We start from the raw sequence: 17,116 nt of genomic DNA, 5'->3' as shown, positions 1-17,116 counted from the left end.
GAAGGTGCCATCTCTGATGAATGGGTCTTCACTACACCCAATCTGCCAGCACCTTGATCTTGGACTTCCCAGCCTCCAGAATTGAGAGAAATGCATTCTGTTGTTTATAAACTACTCAGTGTATGGTATTTTGTTATAACAACTTTAAATGACTAAGACAATGTATTTAAATGCAAGCCAGTAGTTTAACTGCTCTAAATAGCTAACAACACAGGTCCAAAATGTGAAATGTTGCTTAAATTATTACCTTCATATTGAAGCTTCTTTATGCTCGTGTATGTATATACTATATATATATATTTTTTTTAGAAGGAGTCTTGCTCTATCCCCTAGACTGGAGTGCAGTGGTGCAATCTTGGTTCACTGCAACCTCTACCTCCCCGGTTCAAGTGATTCTCCTGCCTCAGCCTCCCGAGTAGCTGGGATTACAGTCACCCACAACCATGCCCAGCTAACTTGTTTTTTTTTTTAGTGGAGATGGGGTTTTACCATGTTGGCCAGTCTGGTCTCAAACTCCTGACCTCAAGTGATCCACCCGCCTCAGCCTCCCAAAGGGCTGGGATTACAAGTGTAAGCCACCGCGCCCAGCCTGCTCAAGTATATTTTTCACACAATATTTTGATACAATATTTATATCATATCTTAACTATTACATTATCAACAAGAATCAACACCAGAGTCCTCAGTATATATTTTGTTCATCATGCATTCATTCCACAAACATTTACCGAGCACTTACTAAGTACAAGCACTGTGCAGGCTAATGGCTAAGTGATGGATTTGAAGAAAATGTATGGACCCTGTCCCAGAGGAACTCACAATCTACTGAGGTGACAATGCCAGGCATTAGTGTTTGTTGGTTCCCCACAGCTTTGTTCTTGTCAACTATAGTCACCAAATAAAAATGTTAAGTGAATAAAACCTCAAGATCTTTGAGTGAAGCAAAAATCCTTATAGTTAGCTTAAAATGTTGAGTGCCTTATGGTTACAGATGATAGTGTAGCAGGAGTAACCTTAGGCCTGCAAACTCAAATGTGTAACAAAGATAATTTTTTTTTCTGTAACTGAAACGTATTTCTATTTGAAACCTCCATTTACCTGCAGTGGCAATAATCTTATCAACAGGAGGCCCTCCTCCTTTCTTTCAATTTGAAACCTCCATTTATCTGCAGTGATAATCTTATCAACGGGAGATCCGCCCCTTTCTCCAGGGCTTTGTCAAGATTGGGGAGACTTCTGAAGTGCCAAGATGAGACGAGAGAGACCTTAGGTCCTTGTGTCACTAGTCCCCACAGAAGTTCTGAGATGTTCTTTGTCCACTGTAGTGTTGGTTTTCAGTCTTTTGGTTTCAGGCTTGAGGGTTGGAGATGTCTGTGACTTCAATTCCCACGTGGTATGGCAGAAATCTCTGTGAGGTGGCCCTTCTGCCTGGACATACTTGAAGCATCACCTCAGAACTTGTTAGAAATGCAAATTATAAGGCCTCCTCATCAACCTCCTAAATCAGAAAGTCAGCAGACTGCAAATTCTCCAATGTTCCATGCTACAAACGTTCTGCCCAGGAAGGAGTGGGCAGGCATCACCACTCTCTCCTTCCTGTGGAGGAGAGAGGGTATGTGAATCTCATTCCAGTTCCTCCTCTCTTAATCTTGATTTTTTTTCCTCAGATGACAATCCTTCCATCTCAAGAGTTCTGCTTCAGAGGCACCTAGAATATTAATAGAATTAGTTATAAGCAAGGAAGTACTCTTAGTTTTAAACCGGGAAGTAGTGGAAGAAAAAAAAGACATCTTACCTGCCACAAAACATTTTTGCAGATGAAGTTTAAGGCTTCAGGTTAGGCGATGGGTTCAGAAAACCAGAGAGGAAAAGCACAGCAAGAACCTGTAACCACTTTTTCAGACTATTAAACTCAAGGTTCTTCCCACTTACACCATCATCCTGCCACTTTTTTCCTTTGATGACAATCAATAGGATACAAGAACTCTCCAAGGAGAGCCCACAGAGGAGGCATTTTACACACTTGAGCTACAATCCTCACCACATTGCGAGATGGTTTATAATTTCCATCTCAGAGGGCAGTAAGCTACAGCTAAAGAGAGAGTCTATGTCCTAGGTGAGTAAAGAAGCCAAGGTTATAATACAACTCTGAGCTACTCCAAAGCCCGCGCTCTAAACTGCCTTCTATGACCCATAACTTTGTAAAAATCAGCTACCAGTTCTTAAACACTTACTCTGTGTCAAGTGTGTTTATAATCTCTATAATCTCCACTCCCTTGATCATTCTTCACAGAAAGTGCTAACACAGCATTTTCCTGATGAGGGGACTGAGGCTGAAAAACTAACTCACCCAAGGTTTTGGTGCAACAAGAGTAAAACTTGAAATGAGGTCAGGTTCTAGCCCCAGATTCTCCCAAGGTAGCTGCTTTTGATACTAAAACAATGTGCCTCCCAAGGTAGCTGCTTTTGATACTAAAACAATGTGCCACTAAAACAATGTGAAGGAAATGGGGATAATACTAATCACACTTATTTCTCTATTGTAATGAAAATCAAATCAGATTTGAGAGATATGGAATATGATGATGTTAATACTATGACGCTAATACATTTAACTCTAATTTAAGACATTCAGACGCCTGCCTCAGCTCAGATTTAAGACTATTCAATTTTGGGCAAGTCATTTAATCTCTTTCTGATCAGCTTTCTTGGCACTAACACGAAAGAACTGGACTAACTTTAAAGTTTCCTCCCAGCTCTGAAATTCAGTTTCTAAAGTATTACATACATAAATAAGAAAAATTGGGAAACACTTCTCAGCTTTATCTTTTTAAGGAGCTCACTTCTAGTACTCTTTCACGGTTTATCTTTTGGCATCTTCAGAGTTCTTCATATTTTTGTAGACAATGCAATAATTTCCAATAAAATGATACATCATAGAGGATGCATACAATAAACATTCAGAACATATCTGCAAGTTTTATTTTTATTTTTTCAGACATGGTCCCATTCTGTCACTCAGGCTGAAGTGCAGTGTGGTAATCCTACCTAATTGCAGGCTGGAATTGCTGGGCGCCAGTGATCCTACCACCTCAGCCTCCCGAGTAGCTAGTACTACAGAGGCACTACCATGCCTGGCTAAATTTTTTTATTTTTTGTAGATATGGGGTCTTACCATGTGGCCCAGGCTGGCCTGGAACTCCTGGACTCAAGCAATCCTCCCACCTGAGCCTCCCAAAACGCCATGATTACAGGCATAAGCCACCACACCCAACAAGTTTAAGTTTTAAATGTGCTAAATATTTAGGGATATGTATCTCTCCATGAATGATGAAAGAGAAGCAGAAAATATTTCTTAGTAAGTGAATTACTGGGAATTAAGACTATAATTGATACCTACAGCAATTTAAAAAATTACTTCACTGTACCTATTAATACATGCAGAAAAAATGTACTTGGATTTTATGCTTGCTACTTCCTCGCTCTTGAGTAAATTATCCTTTCTATGCATCAGTTTCCTCATCTGAAAAATAGGCATTCTAGTAATATATACCTCATTAGGCTGTTCTGAGGAATGTGATAATACACGTAAAATGCAGTCCCTGGCACACTGTAAATGTCTAACAAACGTTTGGCGGTTATTACTGGCGTTTCGCAGCCGGTTATTATTTTTTACATGTGAGCAGGTTAATTCAGAGGATTACTTCAAGAAACAAATACTTTAATACCTATTTGTCCACGGAGCCGGAGTTACAGGAAATTCACTACATAAAGCCTCTGGTCTTACATTATATAGAAAGGCGATGAAGAGACAAGCAACAGGTTAAACAGAAAAACACGATAATTTCAGACACAACCACTGCCATATCTAAAGTACTGTACACCGGCCCTCCGCGCCAGAATTCTTTCCCTTGAGGTTGCCCCAGGAATCCCTTTGACCTCTGCCGTTGGACGTCACAGAAGGCGCGACCAATCGTGGCTGGCTCCCGGAGCTTCACTCTTCCCTCTCTTCCTGCGAAACCTGACACGCCATTTGTTTCTACGTCTGACATCCTCTTTTCTCTGGTCCGTGGGAGCTTTTGCAAGCGGGACCAGGTCCCAGCACCCGAACCAGCAGCGAGAGAAGGAGTAGGCATGCGGTGCACTCAGAGTGACGACACACGCGAGTCTCCGCCCGAGTACGTCACTTCCGCAACGCTTCCTTCGCGGGGCTTTGTGGGTAGCCGACTGGGGTCTCCTGGCGACGACGATGGCGGGGGATGTGGGCGGTCGCAGCTGCACGGACTCGGAACTGCTGCTGCACCCGGAGCTGCTGTCCCAGGAGTTCCTTCTCCTCACTCTGGAGCAGGTTGGGAGCGCCGGATCGGAGGGCGGGTGGGTGGGCCTTCCCAGGTGAGGCGCTTGCACCCGAGCTTGCCTTAAGTAGCCCTCGGCAACCACGGACACTCCCGCCGGGTTTGTGTCACTCTCCACCCATACAGACCAGGCAGCTGTCCCCTCGCTCCCGCTCCTCGCCCCCTCTCCAAAAATGAGACGTCCGTAGAATATCAGGAATGCTTGGGAAATAGGGCTTATTTGAGTCCCGATGGCTTGTAAGGAGGAGTCCCAGGCGACACTCCCTGCCTGTGTGTAAGCCCCGACTTGAGGAAGAAAAAAGTGGGGAAGAAGCGTGGAATAGACGTGGAATGTAGAAATCATGGACTCTCAGGACTGGAAAGCATCTGAGAAACCGTCCATTCCACACCCTCTCTAATCGTTTAAAGATGATAAAAACAGTCCCAGAGAGATGAAGTGACTTGTTTAAGGTCACAACATCTGTAAATGGTACTTCCGGGAGGAGAATTCAGGGCTCCTGGCTCTCCATGCAGTGCGTGCTCTTTTCCAGCTGGTGTGGCCTCTGATAAGATGAGAAAAATGAGAAAGGAAAAAAGTGATGTTTTAAGTGATAGACAATTACTGAAAGTTTCCTTGGGGTTTATGTAGCGTATTTTGTTGTTTTCCATATGGTTTTCCCCTTAGTACCCTATCTTTGTTGAATTTCAAGTCCTCTTGCCAAGTAGAGCTTAATTATGTCGGTAAGTTTTTACCTGTGATTCTCAAACTTTTTAGGTACTTAAGAATGAGTCGAGGGCTTGCTAAAACACAGATTGTTGGGCTCCGTCCCCAGTTTCTCGTTCAGTAGTTCCAGAATGTGGCCTGAAATTTTGCATTTTTTTTTTTTTGAGACGGAGTCTGGTTCTGTCGCCCAGGCTGGAGTGCAGTGGCGCAATCTCTGCTCACTGCAAGCTCCGCCTCCCGGGTTCACGCCATTCTCCTGCCTCAGCCTCCCCAGTAGCTGGGACTCCAGGCGCCCGCCACTACGCCCAGCTAATTTTTTTTATTTTTAGTAGAGACGGGGTTTCACCATGTTAGCCAGGATGATCTCGATCTCCTCACCTCGTGATCCGCCCGCCTTGGCCTCCCAAAGTGCTGGGATTACAGGCGTGAGCCACCGCGCCCGGCTGAAATTTTGCATTTTTAATCAGCTTGTTGCTGGCCCAGAGAGCACGCTTTGAGAACCACTGCCCTAAGGCAATACCTTCCAAAGTAATGGACCTATGAATTCTCTGGGAATGTTGTCCAAGAGAATCCTGGGAGTTTCCCCTACTTCTGAGCGAGTACGGGGTAAAAATAGATTAGTCCAATATACGAAAGAGAAGTAAAATGTGCTTTCATTAGTTTTTGTTAGAGGATATAGGCTTGTCAGTGGTACTAAACACAAATGTTTTCAATACTTTCTGAGTTGAAATTGAAGAGCCTGTGATCTCATTTCCATTCTCCTTAAATCCAAACTCTGTCTTCATGACTACTCCTGTGCTTATGCTATGTTTTTCATGATGTCAAGAACAAATTGGAAAATGAGGAAGAATTTGGTGATTTTGATACAGATGGTTGGACAATGACTGGAAGCTTACTTGAAAGGACCAGTGAAAATGGGGTGCAGGCTTTTCTAATGATGTACTGCTACTGTCATCAGTATGGGAATAACAGTTTCTTTTTGAAATCTTGGTAGTTAACTTCAATTTAGGAAGCGCCAGATTAGAGAAGCACCAGAAATATAAGACAGACTGAGACCTTCCTCCCACTAATCTGATCATGATAGTAACTACTCAAGGTAGCTTATCGACAGAATGTGGTGATTGTTAATCATTGTTAGCTTTCTTTTGTCAATGGTCAGTCTCCCATTTTCAATCTCCTTTGTATGTTAATTTTACTGGAAATGATCTTTCATGCTTGGTTTGTTGGCTGAGCAGTTGTGGACAGCAATCCCTGTCACACTGAGAAAATATGACCATTGTTTTTAAGATGGGGCTGAACCTAATATCTACAGAATTTAACCTTTAACACTGTCTCTAAGTGCGTGTGTTATTGTGAAAATGGTTTTTTATAATTTGTTATTTAAGCAGTAATGTTTTACCATGTTAGGTAAGGTGGTTACTTATTAAAATTAAAAACGTTGTTTTGAAATTACTTTTGTTTCCTTTCCCACAGAAGAACATAGCCGTTGAAACTGATGTAAGAGTAAACAAAGACAGTCTTACTGACCTTTATGTCCAACATGCAATACCATTGCCTCAGAGGGATTTGCCGAAGAATAGATGGGGGAAAATGATGGAAAAGAAAAGAGAACAACATGAGATTAAAAATGAGACTAAAAGGTACTTTTTGGTGGTTCTAGCTTTCAATTTATCTTATATAACTAAAGTTATATTTTTCCTGAGATAAGTAAAAAATTTATTTACCCAGTAACTATCTATTGAGCACCAGGCACTGTGCGTATAGCAGTGAATAAAACTGACAAAATTCCCTGCTCATATTTTTGTTGGGAGAAACATAACAACAGTTAAGATATGGTATTGTTATATAGTAATAAAGGCCAGGGAGAAAGATTACAATTTTTGGTAAATAGTCCAGAAACGATCTTAGTGAAAAATGACATTTTAGTAGACAGACCTGTAGGAAGAAGAGAACAAGCTAGCATTCCAGGCAGAATACAAGAGCCTGGACCTGGAATGTGCCCATCATATACCAGGAGCAACAAAGCAGCTATCACGGCTGGATGGAGAAGTAGGAAGAATAAGTTGTACTGGGGGTGAACGGGAGAGATTGTCAGATCATGTAAAGCTTTGTAAGTCATTGTAAGGACTTTGGCTGTACTCAGATGAGAAGCCACTAGAAGATTTTAAGCAGAGTGGTGACATCATTAGATGTACATTTTGACAAGATGACTCTGGCTGCTGTCCTAAAAAGTGATTTAAGGCGTGTGGGGAGGGGAAGGGGTGTGTATAAGAGTGGAAGCAGGGAAACAAATTAGAAGGCTGTACTGTAATCCAGGCAATAGATGGCGGCAGCTTTGACTACAATAGTAAATTTGGTGGGTTGGAGCATGCATGTATTTTGAAGATAAAGCCAGTAGGATTTCCTGAATTTTGAGAAAAAAGTCAAGTCAGATAAAACTCTAAGGTCTTTGAATAATACACAAATGAAGGGCCTGTTAACTAGCTTAAGTTATGCTATTTAAAATTATTTAATTTCAAAAGTTTTATAAAACCACAAGCGATTTTTCTTTTTTAAAGAAAATTACATTTGGTTAATCAGTGTTGTGGATTGGTTAATAAGTACAAAGTGTCCTAAGATCCTTAAGTGAACTCTTCTGTGTCTATTATATCTCAAGTGATCAATTAATTTTTTTAGGGCCTTCTTTTTGTAAGGCACCGTCATAGGCAATTCACTAGAAGCAGTGAGAGAAGACAGAGTAGGAGGGTAGGGGTAAAAGGGAGTATGTTCCTCTGAGTTTTAATCTCTGTTTTACAAAGAAAAACTTAATGATTGAGATTATTCTCCAAGTATGAAGAATAGTCGAAGAATACATGTCTGCTCATTGTCTTTTGGAAAATACACACATAGTCTGACCTTTGATCAAGAATGCATTTCAGATTGGCCATTTTAGCTTGATGGTTACTTTACTTACTAGTACAGGCTATGTAATGGTGTTAACTTTCATAAATATGGGTTACACTGCATATGGCTTTTAATTTACTTTTGCTGTTATTCAGCCAGTATTTTCCTCTTGATCAGCACATTCAGGCATATTGTTCTAGTAAGCAAAACTTTATGTGCCAGTCATACTTTCTTTTGAAGCAATCTTCGTACAACTGTCTTGATTAGTACCCCAAAATCATTTTGGAAAGGATCTTTGACTCTATTTTTTAAATTCACAATTGAATCAGAGCATTAAAACTGGAAGGATCCAAGAGATCATCTTGTATTGTTGAACTACTTATTATTTTATCTGTGGAGGAACTGAGATCCTGAGAAGTGCTATAACATGCCCAAGGTCACACAGAGCTAGGACCAGGTCCATAGCAACATAGCCCTGTGCTTCTCAAACTTTAATGTGCCTCTTGAATCTTAGATTAAACAAGCTGTCATCCTGGCTAACACGGTGAAACCCCATCTCTACTAAAAATACAAAAATTAGCTGGGCGTGGTGGCATGCACCTGTAATCCCAGCTACTCGGGAGGCTGAGGCAGGAGAATCACTTGAACCTGGGAGGCAGAGGTTGCAGTGAGCGGAGATCGTGCCATTGCACACCACCCTGGGCAACAAGAGCACAACTCTGTCTCAAAAAAAAATTCTTTTTTTTCAATTCATCTGTGATATAGATATTATCTGAGGTATAATAAGTAATAAGCAAATGAATGCTTTCATTATTAACCTTTACTATTAAGAGTGAAAATTAGATTTCCAGAAGGTAAATGCGAGACACTTGCCAAATTTTACAATTGAACTTGTACAAATGTCATAATTACAATTAGTTTAGAAAATGTCTTGGCTTTAGAGACCTTTACTGAATGGAGTAGAATGCTGTGCCTCATTTGTAGACTGCTACTGTGGTAGTCTTGGTATAGTTCTATAGTTTATTATCCTTTTAAAATAATAACTGATTACATGGTTAAGATAACCCTATCAATAAGCTGGTGTTTGTTTTTTAACTAGGAAATCTCATTTTAAGTTCCAGGGCTAGATGGTTAATTGATGTTTTAAAAATAGCTGCATGTTGTGTATACATTAAAGCTAACTTTGAATTTCTTGTACATAAATATTTTAAACTTTGAAATAAAACACTAGGAAATTCTTTCATTTAGAATGAACATAGAAAATTTCATTTTTAATAGTCTCACTTAGATTAGTCTTATCAGAAAATCTTTTTGTTTACTGCTTATTTTAACTTGAATTCCAGTGAACTGGTTTGCCATTCCAGATGGTATTTTTCAAGAGTGCATCTCTTTGATTTCAGGAGTAGCAGCACTGTAGATGGGTTAAGGAAAAGACCCCTCATCGTATTTGATGGAAGTTCAACAAGTACAAGCATAAAAGTGAAAAAGACAGAGAATGGAGATAATGATCGACTCAAGCCTCCCCCTCAGGCAAGCTTTACCAGTAATGCCTTTAGAAAATTATCAAATTCCTCTTCGAGTGTTTCACCCCTAATTTTGTCTTCCAATTTGCCTATGAACAATAAAACGGAACACAATAATAATGACACTAAACAGAACCATGACTTAACGCATAGGAAAAGTCCTTCAGGCCCTGTGAAGTCACCACCGTTGTCCCCTGTTGGAACTACTCCAGTGAAGTTAAAGCGAGCAGCTCCTAAAGAAGAAGCAGAGGCCATGGTAAGTATGGGGGTGGTTTCCATGCTGGTAAGTGGTCTGAATGAAACCTGAGCAGTCTGCCTCATGACGGGAGGTGGGTCGACTGTGCTACGTTCTGTTCTTGAACCCTTTTGATGGTCTGTCTGATTTGTGTAATACATCTCATTACTCCAGTACTTGAATCCTGGAATTTTAAAATCTGTGGTGATTAATGTTTTTTAAAGTTCACTCAAGTTATTTCTGCTTAAAATATGTAGAGAGAGGATCTGTTAGGCAGTTTTCCTAGATTTTTCTCATTTAGTTCCTTTAACTGTCTTGGAACTAAAACAGATAAATATTCCCTTATTAGCAAGGTTTAAAACATTAAGTAATTTGTCCAGGGTCACACATTTATTAAGTAGCATTTGGGGCCTGACCTTAAGTCTGTCTGTTTGTGCATACCTTAAAACCACACCAGACACCAGAATCTTTTAAGATTTACCACTTGTCTCGCCTACTGCTCAATTTACCTAGCTTTGTGGGGATAGCAGAAGTTGGGGAAATCTATTATGTTGTGCTCCACTATGTTGAATCATTTGGATGTTTGTTGGCACATTTGGTGCAGTTAACACAATGTATTAGAGTTTAATTTGTGAGATGATTTTTTATGTATGTATAAAATAGCTACAGGCTCTTCAGAAAAGTGCTTTTACTTTTAAATACCTAGTAGTTTAATAGCCATTATTCCTGTGGAATGCTTTGGCTTTATTATTATTATCATCTAATCATGTATCAAAGGGATCAAAACTCAGAAAATTCAAACATTCTAAAATAGTAGACCCTGGAAAAAGAAAACCACCTGACTGGTCATGAGTTTTTTACTTTTATTAGTTCACTGAATCAGTGACTCTATGAAGTAGGCATCTTTGTTATTCCTATTTCACAGATAAGGAAACAGAAACTTAGTAAATTTAAATGTTTGTCCAGAATTCCAGAGTTATTAGTAAGCCACCAGGCTGCGATTTGAGTTTAGGTTTGTTTGATCCCAGGGCACACACTTTGGAGGCCATGCTGCCTCCATGCTCCTTTCAGCTACCTTTGTGGGAGAGAGGAGAAGGGTGTGGGATAAGAGTTAGAACAATAAAGCCACATCTAAAATATTGCCATAAGGAGGAAGCCTCAGAGAATTTTTTTTTCCAGGCTCTTAAACAGCATTTCTCTACCCTAGAAAATTTTACTCTTTTATAGATATGAGATATATGTATATATAGAGAGAGAGAGAGAGCGAGAGCGTGAGAGAGCTATATATAAAACACTAAGGATAAAAGATTCTTTTTTATGTATGCACACATATAAATCTTCTTCTTAACATTTCCTATTGACTTTGTGTTTTTGTTGTGTTGTTGTTTGTTTTTTGACACAGTCTTGCTCTGTCTCCCAGGCTGGAGTACAGTGGTGAGATATCAGCTCACTGCAACCTCCGCCTCCCAGGTTCAAGCAATCCTCCTTCCTCAGCCTCTCGAGTAGCTAGGATTACAGGCGCCTGCCACCACACCCAGCTAATTTTTTTATTTTTATTTTTGTAGAGATAGGGTTTCACTAAACCTGTTGGCCAGGCAGATCTCAGACTCCTGACCTCAAGTGATCCGCCTGACTCGGCTGGGATTACAGACGTGAGCCACCTGCCCAGCCTATTTGCATTGACTTTGGATTGTTAAATTGTAAAGTTGATGGAGGAGATGGGCTGGACAGGGAGAAAGCAGATCTGGAGCAGTCGGTGGTTTTCAACTCTGATTGTATGTTAAGATCACTTGAGGAGCTTCCAAAAAAGAGCAAAAAGAAGTCAGAGCCTTATCCCCCTACCTTTTATGAATTCTGGTTTAATTGGTTCTGGGATAAGACCAGGCCTGGGGCATGTTTTTAGTGCTCTGAGTTATTCTAAACTACACACATTTGAGAACCACAGAGCTAGAAAACTCACCCCTGTTTCTTTAAATATATTCCCACCAGATGGCAGCAGTGATCTTCCATTAATATATTAATAGTAAACCTTGGTTTTTTAAAATGTTCGTTTTAGTTGTTTTCTGATACTTCTGCAAGTATAAACTGATTTCTGTTCATGTCTTTCAGAATAACCTGAAGCCCCCACAAGCAAAAAGGAAGATACAACATGTTACTTGGCCCTGAAGAAAAGTTTCCAAAAATGTAAATATACCGTAACTGTAGTTTTTCAAATATGTTCATATATATTGACAATATTTACAGAAATCCTGATTATTGTGGAATTTTCTTAAGAGGTTTCAAATAGGTTTTAAAAAAAAAGGATTTATTTTCCTTCCCTTCTTCCCTCCCTCCCTTCCTTTTTTAAAATTCTTGCCTGTCTTGCCCTGATTAGGAAAGAATATCTTTTTAAACCAATGGCTTAGTATATGTCATTTATATTGACCCTACTGAAATCATTAGCTACAAGTGTGCTATAAAGCATCCATTGAATTGGCCAGGCGCAGTGGCTCACGCCTGTAATCCCAGCACTTTTGAGACTGAGGTGGGCAGATCACCTGAGGTCAGGAGTTCGAGACCAGCCTGACCAAACATGGAGAAACCCCATCTCTACTAAAAAATACAAAATTAGCTGGGCATAGTATTACATGCCTGTAATCCCAGCTATTCGGGAGGCTGAGACAGGAGAATCGCTTGAACCCGGGAGGCGGAGGTTGTGGTGAGCCAAGATCACACCATTGCACTCCAGCCTGGGCAACAAGAGCGAAACTCCATCTCAAAAAAAAAAAAAAGCATTCAGTGAATTTTAGGAGTTACTCTCATTAGCCTTGTTCAGAGTCTTTGGGGGAAATTTGAGATTTTTGAGATTTTTTTTTTTTTAAATTCAAATATTTTACTAGTTTGCTTGCCATTTTTATTTCTTTTACAAAGTAGAAGCATATAACAATTTATCACAGTATTTTAGTAAATATTGCAACATTAATCCTTAAAGGTTCACCAAGAAAAGCATCTTTGTAGTACTGCTGGAAAACTATTCAGAATATACAGATAAAAATGCTGTTCTTTAATTGCTTACATTGTTTCTTCCCATAAAAAGCAAAACGGAATCAGTGCTTGCTATTGCTCCTTTCCTTGAAGTCATAACAATTGATATATATATTATGAGTTGACTGGTTGATTCTGTACCTGGCCCATCCTTTAGAATGTTCTTGTCATGTAGCAGTCCTACCTACTCTTTTCGTGAGCAGTCTGTGATCTCACTCTGTGAGTTCAGCTATTACTCGCTTGTGGGAGCTTAATCTTTTCAAAATGAAGTTGATTTAAAAAGTCTTCAGGCAGAATAATCATGTTAGAGGTGGTATTCGATGGAAGAAAGTTTAGAGAATTAGGAGTGGGGGTAGAATTCTAGAATTTTTATAAGAGTCCAGGAAGCATAGCAGTCAGGAGCAAAAATTAGTGTAATATGGAGTAGGCAATAGAGGAGCTACTGGAGTCGGAAGTCACTGCAGAGTGCAACATAGGAAGATGGACTCCTAGCTTACATGAGATCCCCTGCAGCTGTAATATAGACAATTCCCACATGGCTGTTCCACACAGAATTACCTGCTAAGGTTTTTTGTTTATTTTTGTTCGAGTGGTATTTTCACTCCAATTGTATAATGGAAATCAGTGGGAAGGTAGGGTTTACCTTATATTCATGACTTCTAGTTTCTACTGTTCTGCTATGTGTTTCTAAGCAAGAGCAAAGGATACTTCATACTTTTTTCGTTATATGATTGATCTTCAAATTGGGATTTACCTTTTTCAATATGTTTTAAAGTAGTCTTATTCCTCTTTTGATTTGTTAAAACAAGCATTTTAGTTCAGCTATTGAATAGCCTTCCAAAAAATTAATTCAGCCTTGCAGGTAAGTACTGTACTAAGACTTTAACCCAATAGTTTTTAATCATTCTGCCTTTATTCCAGACTGTAAATCTGTACACATAGGATAAAACATACTAAGTATTGCATAAATTGTTAACATTACAGTAAATTGTTATCTGCAGGGCTGACAGACATAATGTTGGTGGGCAACTGTGATCCTATACATAAATATATGCAAAAGGAGATTTTAAAAGTGCAGATTATAGATTGACAAATTTTATTTTATATTCAGTTGTCCTTTCTGCTTCCATCTGTGTTTCTCTCTTAGTTGAGAGAGAGTTGGCCATTTGACGATTTTAAGTCAGTGGGAACTTATTTTTAGTTACTCAATAAAATTAATATTTTATTTGTATTTTAACTTACAGAGTAGGTTGGTAATAACAGCTGAACTGTGTAACATTGTTGCTTCAAATTGAAGTTTATATTATGAACATTCAGAATCAATGCTCATGTAGCAGCATATTATTGAGCTATTTTGAGTTTGAAATGTGGAGAAACACTAAACCATGTACTATGTGTTAACATAATCCCACCTTCTTAGAGCTTTGTTCTTTCTGAAGGTGTATGGAACAGCTTGTCTTGAAATGTCTTTCTCCACATAATGAAGCATGCTGAATGCTGAGAATCTGGAGCAGCAGCCCTGGGAGCCCTATGTTTTGAAGTGTTTTGGTTTGCTTCAAAGGTTAGAAGAACTTGATATGTATGGCAAACAACTTTAGAATACTAGTTACTCACTAACATAGGTGGGTAATGTTGCTCTTGATTCTATATTCCAGTAAAGCCAGCTTTTCTTATTATTGGAGTAGGCAAATGAACGGCATTAGAGTTAGTGGGTGGCTTGTAAGTTTTAGTTATAGGCACTTTACCACTTCCTGCCATTAGCAGGCATCGTTGTTTTTTCTTCCTTTCTCTCTTTGTTCCTTCTTTTCCCTTTCTCCTTACACGTTTTCTTTCTCTACTTTAATTCTCCTTCCTCCTTACTGTAGATCCCAAGCTTCTGGCTTAGGTTTGCAAGTCATATTGCTTGGCCCTCCTCATTCACTGAGAGGTGAAGATAGGCTGACCCCCTGTCCTCTTACATTTGAGGGATCATAGACTGCTGTGTGAATTCTGGAAAGTCTCAGGACCCTACAGTACCAGGGCACTGAATGGCTTCTCAATGGCTGTAGAGACAGTACAGTTTTCCAAAGTAGCCTAATTCATCTGGACAGCTACCAGGCACTTTGGAAAGTTGGTTCAGTTACTACTATGAGGCCATAATATATTTGCTAGTATTAAAGTTCTTCAGAATTGGAATTACTATTTGAAATAATATTTTGGTTGACTTAAGTTTTGAGAGACGATTCTAAAATTGATCTAGAGACTCATTCAATAGCAATGTGACCTTTTAAAAACTTACATTAAGTAAAACTGCCAGTAGATTAAATCATATATATATGTATATATATGTAAGAGCTTCCTCTATTTACTACTGTTGAACTTCAGTAATTTTTAGAGGCTAAATAATGGTCAGAATGTTTTTAAGTGTGCTGTTTTATTAAATGCTTGTGCAGGTTTTGTAATTCAGTACAGAAAAGTTTAACCTTGTACATTTTTGTATGTAAAAAGTCTTTTAAGTAGCCTTATCCTTATTTAAATAAACAGAATAAAATTACCTTGAGTAGGTCTGTTATTCTTATTAAAATGGAAAAATGCTCTGTAATGACTTGATCTGTTTTTATTTGAATAAACAATTTTGGAAAGTATTCATTATAGTACAACTTTCTATACCTAGATTGATTAAGATCAGATGTGATTCGAGTAGTCCAGCCGTATCTTGTAGCCCTTCTTTGAATGAGAGGGTGGCTGGAGTGGTCTGGTGCTGGGATATCATGGTGCTACAGAGCCTGGCATGTTGACTGTCACTACATGTTGAGGGGTGGAAATAGAAGTCTCTGAACTTCCCATGTAATATTAAAGCTCTTAACAAAATGAGACAAACTAGAGATTCAGTTGAGAGATTTTATGTTAGAGTGATCTGAAAAAAAGTTAATTTATAAACTGCTATCTTAGTATTATTATATTTGGAGACTGACGCTCTAAATTAAATAACTTGGAAAAGACTCAGGTAACTTTCTGCTTTGTCTTTTGTTTTGTTTTAGAGATGAGGTCTTGCTCTGTCACCCAGAGTGTAGTGCAGTGGCATGATCATAGCTCACTGCAGCTTTGAATTCCTTGGCTCAAGCGGTCCTCCTGCTTCAGCCTCCTGTAGCTGGGACTACAGGCATGCACCACCACACCCAGCTTCTACTTTGTACTTAACACATAGATTCTTCATTTTTTTGTCTGGACAGAAGAGACAAAAATCTTATTTCCACTTAGGTTGTTTTTACTAAAGTGCATTTTACTAACTAAAGTGCATTACTTTTTCAGTTGTTTAGTAACTTGATCATCTTATTGTGGAATAAAAAATAGAGATTTGAATTGCCTGTATATTTGTTGAGTACCTACTGTGCTAGCTCTTGGGAATGAACAAGGCGGATTAAGTACTTGCTTTCATAGAGAAAACAGACAAGTGAACCATGAAATAATGGGTAATTGTAATGGTAGAAAATAAAACAGGGTCAAGAAATGGTGAAGGATGAAGAAAGTAGGATGAGAAGCTATTTTAAATACAGTGGTTAGGAAAGACCTCTGAAGATACTAGATTTTGAAGAGAGCATGCCTAAGGCATAGCTATGGAAAGCTTTCAGGAGAAGCATTCTACATGTGTCCAATTTTAGATGGCTGCATACTCCTCCCATCAAGGCTGGAGTCAGCTTCCCACCACTTGTATGTGGACTGGCCTTGTAACTTGCTTTGATCAAGTGAATGCTTCTGCTCTTACACTTGGACCTCTGCTCACAGCCATCTGAAAAAGCCCAGGCATACCCACTGGAAATACATGGCTCACCCAACACCCAACAGCCAGCACTAACTGCCAAACATGTGACCGCTAGTCACCTGTCCCCTCCGGTCTAGCTGCCGGCTGACCAAAGCTGCATGATGAGCTTCCTGGTGGGATTAGTCCAAATTGATGACTCTCAGAATCATGAGTGAATAAAATGGGAGTTGTATAAAGCCACTAAGCGTTGGGGGTAGTTTGCTACCCAGCAGTAGGTAACAGGTCCCAGACAAGGACAAAACACGAAAGCCCTAAGGCTTACTAGGTTCTTAGAACAGAAAGACTTGGTGTGGCTCAAGTGAATGAAAACAGGGGCAGTGGTAGTATAAAATGAAGTCAAAGAAGGTAGGCAGGAGCCAGATGATGTATGAATGTACGACTTTGGATTTGATTCTAATACCAACTGGAAGCTGTTTGTTAACTGTTGAGACTTAACCACGCATTCAGTTTAATCAAAAATAGACTAGTTGAGTAAGTCTATAATAGCCCTATCTTTTATCCTCAAGTAAAATTAGCCAAGTTTTGTTTTCTTTTTTAATCTTCAGGTAAATAGTTTAAACTAAAACTTACTTCTTTGACTAACAGTTAAAC

The 17,116-nt window shown here is 39.3% G+C and overlaps 1 protein-coding gene and 1 long non-coding RNA gene across 5 annotated transcripts; one reads left to right on the top strand and one right to left on the bottom strand.

Moving 5' to 3' along the window:
- Window positions 1-616: 616 nt before the first annotated feature.
- Window positions 617-4,191, bottom strand: LOC134732356 (uncharacterized). Its single transcript, XR_010115416.1, has 2 exons — window positions 1,796-4,191; window positions 617-1,708 (listed from the first exon to the last, which is right to left on the bottom strand). It is a non-coding gene; the product is annotated as an uncharacterized lncRNA (long non-coding RNA).
- A 22-nt stretch (window positions 4,192-4,213) lies between these two features.
- On the top strand, window positions 4,214-15,256 carry C14H2orf49 (chromosome 14 C2orf49 homolog). 4 transcript variants are annotated; one of them, XM_055243978.2, is made up of 5 exons: window positions 4,215-4,348; window positions 6,532-6,698; window positions 9,345-9,471; window positions 9,598-9,720; window positions 11,809-15,256. In XM_055243978.2, the coding sequence occupies exons 1-5, from the start codon at window positions 4,250-4,252 to the stop codon at window positions 11,863-11,865; spliced, it is 573 nt and encodes a 190-aa protein (XP_055099953.1). In that variant the 5' UTR covers window positions 4,215-4,249; the 3' UTR covers window positions 11,866-15,256. The 4 variants fall into 4 exon arrangements, with proteins under 4 accessions (XP_055099948.1, XP_055099953.1, XP_055099952.1 ...); XM_055243977.2 differs by having other exon boundaries at window positions 9,342-9,471; XM_055243973.2 differs by having other exon boundaries at window positions 4,214-4,348; window positions 9,342-9,720.
- Window positions 15,257-17,116: the final 1,860 nt, after the last annotated feature.

The sequence above is a fragment of the Symphalangus syndactylus genome, chromosome 14, assembly GCF_028878055.3.
Source record: "Symphalangus syndactylus isolate Jambi chromosome 14, NHGRI_mSymSyn1-v2.1_pri, whole genome shotgun sequence".
In the NCBI taxonomy this organism is placed as follows: domain Eukaryota; kingdom Metazoa; phylum Chordata; class Mammalia; order Primates; family Hylobatidae; genus Symphalangus; species Symphalangus syndactylus.
Note: the sequence above shows the minus strand (reverse complement) of the source record. Positions and strands in the feature narration are given on the sequence as shown.

Coding starts and splice junctions, on each gene's coding strand:
- C14H2orf49 (XM_055243973.2), top strand. CDS start 4,250: ATGGCGGGGGATGTGGGCGGTCGCAGCTGCACGGACTCGGAACTGCTG. Junction 4,349..6,531: donor TTCTCCTCACTCTGGAGCAG/GTTGGGAGCGCC, acceptor CCTTTCCCACAG/AAGAACATAGCCGTTGAAAC. Junction 6,699..9,341: donor ATTAAAAATGAGACTAAAAG/GTACTTTTTGGT, acceptor CTTTGATTTCAG/GAGTAGCAGCACTGTAGATG.